At 44.0% G+C, this 7353-nt stretch overlaps 1 protein-coding gene across 1 annotated transcript; it reads right to left on the bottom strand.

Moving 5' to 3' along the window:
- Nucleotides 1-2299: 2299 nt before the first annotated feature.
- Nucleotides 2300-7353, bottom strand: LOC308085228 (trace amine-associated receptor 1-like; the record flags this gene model as incomplete). Its single annotated transcript, XM_080428308.1, has 4 exons — nucleotides 2300-3107; nucleotides 3410-3523; nucleotides 6498-6614; nucleotides 7097-7353. 4 exons carry the CDS (start codon nucleotides 7351-7353, stop codon nucleotides 2300-2302), a joined length of 1296 nt encoding a protein of 431 aa, XP_080284434.1.

The raw sequence follows: 7353 nt of genomic DNA, 5'->3' as shown, positions 1-7353 counted from the left end.
AAGAGGAGGGGTGGGGGGCAAGTGGGAAGGAGATCAAAACAAGAGAACAACAGAAGGCCAGACAAGTTATCTACATATTTACAAAGTACCTGAGATAATAAAAAACTAAGGTGCCTGAGCATAGCAGCAATGTATGTATACTGTGCATGATATACTTATACTGTGCATGATAACTTATGGACGTTAAGGTGCTTAGAGAAAAAAAGAGCACAATAAAAAAAGACAAAAAAAGTCAATGCGTTATACATGGGATTAAGGTGCAAAAGGTCAGTGCGTGTCCACCTAGGGTGGACTGACCCTAGTATAATCCGCAAGTAGCTCCATGAGGGAGTGCAACAAAAAGTCATTTGTACCTGGTGTAGTCCACAGGTATGTCCGAGGGGGAGCTAAGTCCAAGTCATTTGTCCCTGGTATAATCCACAGGTGTGTTCAGGAAGAGCCAGAAAAGTCTGCGACCAGCTGGACAGTACCGCCTGTTGTCAGGCTGCTGAACAAGGCTGGTCCAGCCGGCTGCCATAAACTTCCGGTTCCAGTTTTGACTCCCATGCACTGCAATGGCGTCTGCCCGGCCCATAGGCTGACTGTACCTTCTTCTATCATAGCCTTGGTCAGTGTCTGTGGGGAAACGGCTGTAACTTGAGTTCCTTTTCCCCCCCTGCATTTTTTATGAGGTTGATTCTTACAGGGTGGTCCCTCATTCACAATCTCCTATTCTTTCACTTTCACAATCTCCAGCCTCTTAGCCTGAGCCCTTGGCTCCTTTACCCCTGTAGAGCCTCAGAACTGTAGAACCTCATTGCTTTCGGGCAGAAACCTTGTTTCTCCATTATTTCAACTTTGTATGTATTTTCGTGAATTAATGCCCTACTTCGCCATACTACAGTGTCACACAAAAGCAGCAAAAATTGAAAATCGACAGGCTACGTAGCATTTTTTGCTATTAAAAGAAAATACAAAATAAGTGAAAATTGTCTGTGGGTTGTATAAATACTGAACCAATGAAAAGTATGCATCACTTATGTGCATATAAACAACATTAAAAATACAACGCATGATTCTCTTTTTTTTTTTTGGGGCACTTGACTTTTATTTCCATATTCATCCATTATGTAATCGTGTTAAATGCACATTCACATACAAACACATGAAACAGAAATTACATCACACATTTAACAAAGCATCAGACCTAGTAAAGAAATGCCCAAAGATCACAGACACAGGCAAATAAAGACAATTCTAATTATCCATAGATGTTTTTTGACTTGACGAAACTCTAGCAAAGGGAAATCAGAGCAACTTCAAGTTTCAGTTACCTCAGCATTGTACAATCCTAATATACAATATATTCTTAAATAAACCTCCAGTCTCTTAGTAGTATTCAAGACTCCTTATTCTAATGATAATAGTAATGTCCAACATAATGCAAAATAAAATATACAGTAATAAAAGAGGACATTTTAAAAGTTATAATTCAGGTTAGGTAATACTATGAGTAATGCCAGTGGTAAGTATTACAGTTTAAATGTGGTGAATGACCACAGACTAGGATATACAATATTAGGTAGAATGTCGCACCTTTCCTGGGATAGAGGATATACAGACTATAACATTTAGAATCATAAAGCTGATCATAATTATAGTCACAGATTGGCTGGGATGAAATGTTGTTAAGGTAGGTTATAATCCAGGCCTTTCCCACTTGATTATTTATGGTAAAATGCAGTACAATTTGATGGTGAAGCAAGTTGAAAACCTACAATATGTTGCAGTATATTACATGACGGAATGCACTTCATGCATCTTTTTCTCAAATATAAAACAATGCAGAAATGAATACCCATAGCGCACATCTTTAAAGTCATTTGTTTGTAAGATACCATTTAAAAAATGCATGAGATGTTTACAGATGGTTGGCATACACATTTAGTTAAAATAATGTACATTATATGAACATATATGTATAAAGTATAATCTGTAACCAGTAAATATGGACGTATCTATCAGCTATGAGTGGACATACAGAGTATGTTTATGGAATGTCATAACAAAACAATATATATAACTTTGGTTTGCTACATTGATTGGAATTAGCATATTGAAACAATGTCATAATTATCAAGTGAATGTACAATAGCCCATTTAACCACAACCCCAGTGTCCGTATTCTAGGCAGGTCAAAATAGGCGTAAAAGGGCTATATAACATTTGTCTAAAATGGGTTATTTCAACTATTTGAAATACAGCAAGATATAGGTTTTAAATGGATACAGATATTGTATCATTTCAATCTCTCCATCGTTTAACTCGACAGTATGTTGATCTCACAGGAACCAGGCTCCAGTATCTGAAGTGTAACAATGAGTTTAATAGCTTTTCTAAACCAGGGGTAGAAAAAGGCATAGATGAGAGGATTCACACAGGAGTTAAGATACATCACCCAAAGGAAAACAGGCATAGCAAATGCAGTGTCATTATCCCCGCCTGCAAAAAGGGGAAAGTAATACGGACAGAAGAATAATAGAAACACAACTATGACAGTACCGAGAGTCCTTGCTGCTTTTAGCTCTGATTTGTTTGCGATACCAAACCGAACGACTCTAAATGAGTGAGACTTCATGGCCCGTGCCTGAGACACAGCCACCACAAACACTCTACCATACAGAACTATGATGACAGTCACTGGACAAATGAAAGTTATAACAACATCGATAACTCCTGCAACGTAGATAACGACCACATTACACTCTCCATAACAGCCTCTGCTTGAATGACTCAACCCCTTTGTCATTATCACAACGTTGTAGGAAATAGAGCAGACCCAGCAGAGACACACAGTGATTTGAACTCTTTTTTTAGTGATTTTGTTAGTGTACTGCAAAGGTTCACAAATAGCCACGTAACGGTCGACCGCTATGAGCACCATGGTTCCTACTGAGGAGGAGATAATTATAAGGACAAGTAAGGCAAACTGATCACACATGAAGTCACCAAGAAACCAGCAGGCAGTTATGACACGGATTTCTTCAACTGGCATCACCACGAGGCCTATAAGAAAATCTGAGACAGCCAGGGAGAGGAGGAGAAAGTTGGTCGGGGTGTGGAGCTGCCTGGAAAAGGATAAGAATATATTTTTAAGTATGTTTCATATTGTTAATTAACCACTTAATAGTTGACTGGAGTCCCACAGGGCTTGATCCTATTTTCCCCTTCACACCAAATCTCTTTGCCAAATATAGCTGATCTATAAGCTTGAATATTGGTTATTTTTGCAGAATAGTCACCCCAGAATAAGTAAATAAATAAATACGGTCTGTGTGGTTAACATACAATAAAGCAGAGGTACATTAAAGCATTTGTGTCACCAAAGTCAAAAGCATAACATGGGCTGTGCTGAGAATGATTACCCCACCTGAAGTGTGAGATGGAGATGATGACCAGTAGGTTGAGATTCACGGTGAGCAGAGAGAGGGTTTGCATCAGAACGAACAGGGAGACTTCCTCATAGTAGGGTCGTTCCAGCCTCCTGCAGGAGGTGTTGGGGAGTTGCGGAAAGCAGAGTGCGTCTCCTTCCAGAATCTCCATCATCAGAGAGACGAGGAGGAGAGAAGCTGCCAAGGTCTTGACAGCTCTCTGGCTAAAGGTCTCTGTCACAGCTTTTTATTTCCCATACTGTTGTCTTTCTCCTTCGCCCTCATTCTCTGGAGTCTCTCTTCTTCCCCAGCGTCCCTATCTCTGTTTCATCACTCACCAACCCCTCCTCCTCCTGTCCTCACTCCTCTCTTGCTTACTTCTCTTCTTGTTTGGTTCCTCTCTTCTAAGTTTACTTCCTCTCATTTCTAGACAGCGAGACGTATAGAAATGGGTCTGTCTGTGAATCTGTCTGTGAGTCTGTGTGATTTTCCAGAGCTACTGGGGGGAGGAAAATAATTGACATGAACTGAGATTCTCTTTTTTCTTTTCCTTTTTTTCTAATACCAATACCATGGGACATGTGGACAGGGACCATAACCACTTAAACCCTATTGACCCCAGCGGTCTATCCTTAACTAATTGTTTCCCTCTACAACAAATATCTTCACCAAAATAGCAGATCTACAAGCTACAAGCTACAAGCTGTGAGATTGTAGATCTGCTATTTTTGGCAAATGTATGCCTACTATGTTATCCCCAGAATAGGGACGCTATAGGTGTTAGGGCCGCAGTTTTTTATTTGTATCATTCTGTTTTCAGTTCTCAATGGTGATTGGAGGGTGGAGCGACAGCAGAGTTTGGGAGACATAGGCCCATAGAGTTAAAAATAATAGAGAGGGCACCAGAAATCTCCTCCCATCCACTTGCATTGAGTTGCTCACCCAGCGCATGGGCCTAATTCACCCCTTCTTCCGGGTTGGAAATTTGGTGGGCGCGGCCTATTATGGCCCCAAACGCGTCACTTCTGTGACGCGTTTTGCGTCACAGAAGCGCGCAGCCCCGTGCGCAAGCTCGTGCGCATGCTCGTGAGTCGAGCTCAGCCCATTGGTCGAAACCGTTTTCGCTCGTTCATGTTGCGGTACTAAGCTGCAGTACCATGAATGGCCAGCATGTCCATTTGGCTTCAATGAAACCACTGGGTTCTGGGGGCTTGCATAGGCCTCATTTGCAATCAGACAGCCTGCATCCAAGCCTGGGAGGAGCTTGAGGGCCCGGTCACACACACGCTTCAGACGTGTCGAGCCAACACTTGCATCTTGCACCTTGCATGCTGAGGCGTCAGACATGCCTGTTTCCCATGTTGTCTTGCAGGGCTGAGGGCAGTGTCAGAGTCAGTTTTCCGGTGTATAATAGTTTGTTTGACTCATGTGGAGTGTTGAGTGTTGGCTCACTGAAAGAAAACAAGATTTGGTCAACGAGAGAGAGAGAGAGATATTGTTTCACTATATTAAATATGCCCCCTCGCCATTTTCAACTGCCCCCTCAGTCATTTCATCCTGGCGCCATGCCCGCACAGAGCGTTTATTGACACCCACAACGTTTAGCCCAATCAATCGTTGCTGCCTGGAGGATTAAATGAGCAGTGCTCCTCTCCAAAAGTGTGCAGTTCTAGTCGCTGTTGTTTTCCCAAAGTCTGCATAATGTGCAGACCCCCCCTTTATCGGTGACCACTTTATCGGGACCACTTTATCGGTGGTTATTTAGGTGTTTGCATCGCTTCGCATGGGTACAGAGCTATACATACAAAATATTACTTGTTCAGACCTGAGGATTTGGCCAGACTGCCCACCTTAACTACCTATAAACCTGTTGTGCATTGTGCACCGTACACACATTGATTTCAAGCTTGGACAACCTCTGTATCGCAGGGAAAATATACTAACAGAAAACATGAATTGATTGATCAGTTTTCTAATCTTGATGCCTTCATTATTCTCCTGCTCCGTAATTGACTAACACATACAGCCATGACAGTGGGGAGCCTCTATTAATTACATATTATGATCATTGAATTAATGAGAAACCTCATTAGCTCCCTGGGTAATGGTATATTAGACATGTCTAGATGTTCCCATAGAGACCTTTAAAATAAATAGGGAATAGATGCAGTCCCTGCATAAACTTGCAAACAACCCACATGAACAGCACGCACACACACACACACACACACACACACACACACACACACACACACACACACACACACACACACACACAGTCACTATTTTTCATTTTGTATTAAGTAAAGATAAGTACAAATGAGTTCTTCTTATTTATTTGATTTAATTATATTTATTATATATATATTTTTTATCAGTTATGGAGTTCTACCCGGCATGGTGGAGATGTGCGCTCGACTGGGCACACATTTCTAGTTAGTTAATGTGACATTTCACTTGAGTAACAAGTATTGTCATCAAAACATACATTACCAAACATAAAAGTCATGTTATGCTATCATTTATCACTTAATGCAATCTAAATCTACAAAGTAACGTGTAACTGAGGTTTTTCTTCCTTCTCCCGTGAGACACTGACTATGGGATACAGCGCCCCCTGGCGATGCACAGAGCTACACAAGTAGAGGGTATCACCGGATGTCCCTCCCGCATCTGGAAGGGCATAAAGGTTCTTGCACGACGTGGCTACTTCCTCTTCAGTTTCTCCGCCTCGCAGATGAACAGTGCTTACACAGCTATATTAAACAATTCAAGCAAATCTTTGAGAAAGAATTCAACTCTAGCCCAAAGCGGCGTTTTGAAGAATCGCCCACGGGCTTCTCCTCTTAGACTGCTTCTAAGCAAGCTCCCTTTTGTTCCTAAAATCAATGTTTTCCTTCGCTCATGGGTGAGTTAGCCTTGACTAGCTACGTTAGTTGCTAGGCTAGCGTAGCCTCCAGTACAGGCTATTGTTGTTTAGCTTAACGGCTAGCTAGCCTCGCTAACAACAACACTGGGTTAGCAGTGTTGTTTAGCTTAGCGCCTAGCTAGCCTCGCTAAAGCAACACCGGCTTTTAGCCTTCTGACCATGAGCAGCAAGCGACCCGTCTCCACGCTTGGTGGCCCTCTACCACCACGACGGTGTAGCGTCCCGGACTACAAGGCCCTGATCTCCGGCGACGACCCACGCCCCGTCTGCATCTCCTACCGCGGGGTAGCGCATTTTCAACACGCTGGATTACCCCGACGGCCCAAACCACTGCGTCGCATGCTCTCGCTATTCTGAGAGGTTTCTCAGATCCCGCTAAGAAGTGGTTAGAGCCTTCTCAGGGAGTATCGGCGATTTTCATGTCGTCGCCGGCCAACCCGGCCTTTCTCCCGAGACACACCGTGGAGACGTGGGGACCTACGATGCTAGCGGTGCTAGCGGTGCTAGCGGTTCTCGCTGTGTACCGCTGCAGCACCCCATCTTCGGCCTCAGCAGCTACGAGTGGCAGTACCCACCGCTCGCAGCGACTCGATGAGGCCCCACCGCTGCTAGGCTAACATAGCCCCAGTCCAGGCGGTTGTTGTTAGCTTAGCTTCTAGCTAGCCTCGCTAAAGCAACACCGGCTTGTTAGCAGTGCTGTTTAGCTTAGCGTCTAGCTAGCCTCGCTAAAACAACAGCGGCTTGTTAGCCTTCTCACCATGAGTAGCAAGTGACCCCGTTCGGTGGCCCTCTAAGGGCCGCAACCCCATCGCCCTGACCCCCAAGCCGGCGTTCACCAACCCGAAGGACAAGGCCACCTCCATGATAGAAGGGGGCCACGCTGCTCCAGGGCTCCCTCAGCGTCCTAGTGGGGGAGATCTCGCCCAGGCTGGGGGAGTTCTCACCCAGACTGGGGGAGTTCTCGCCCAGACTGGGGGAGCAGGCAGATGAGGTGGAGAGGTTGGTGCAGCACAT

The sequence above is a fragment of the Gymnoscopelus braueri genome (genome assembly GCF_963280865.1).
Source record: "Gymnoscopelus braueri genome assembly, chromosome: 5".
NCBI classification, from domain to species: domain Eukaryota; kingdom Metazoa; phylum Chordata; class Actinopteri; order Myctophiformes; family Myctophidae; genus Gymnoscopelus; species Gymnoscopelus braueri.
This window is presented reverse-complemented; position numbering and strand designations above follow the sequence as displayed.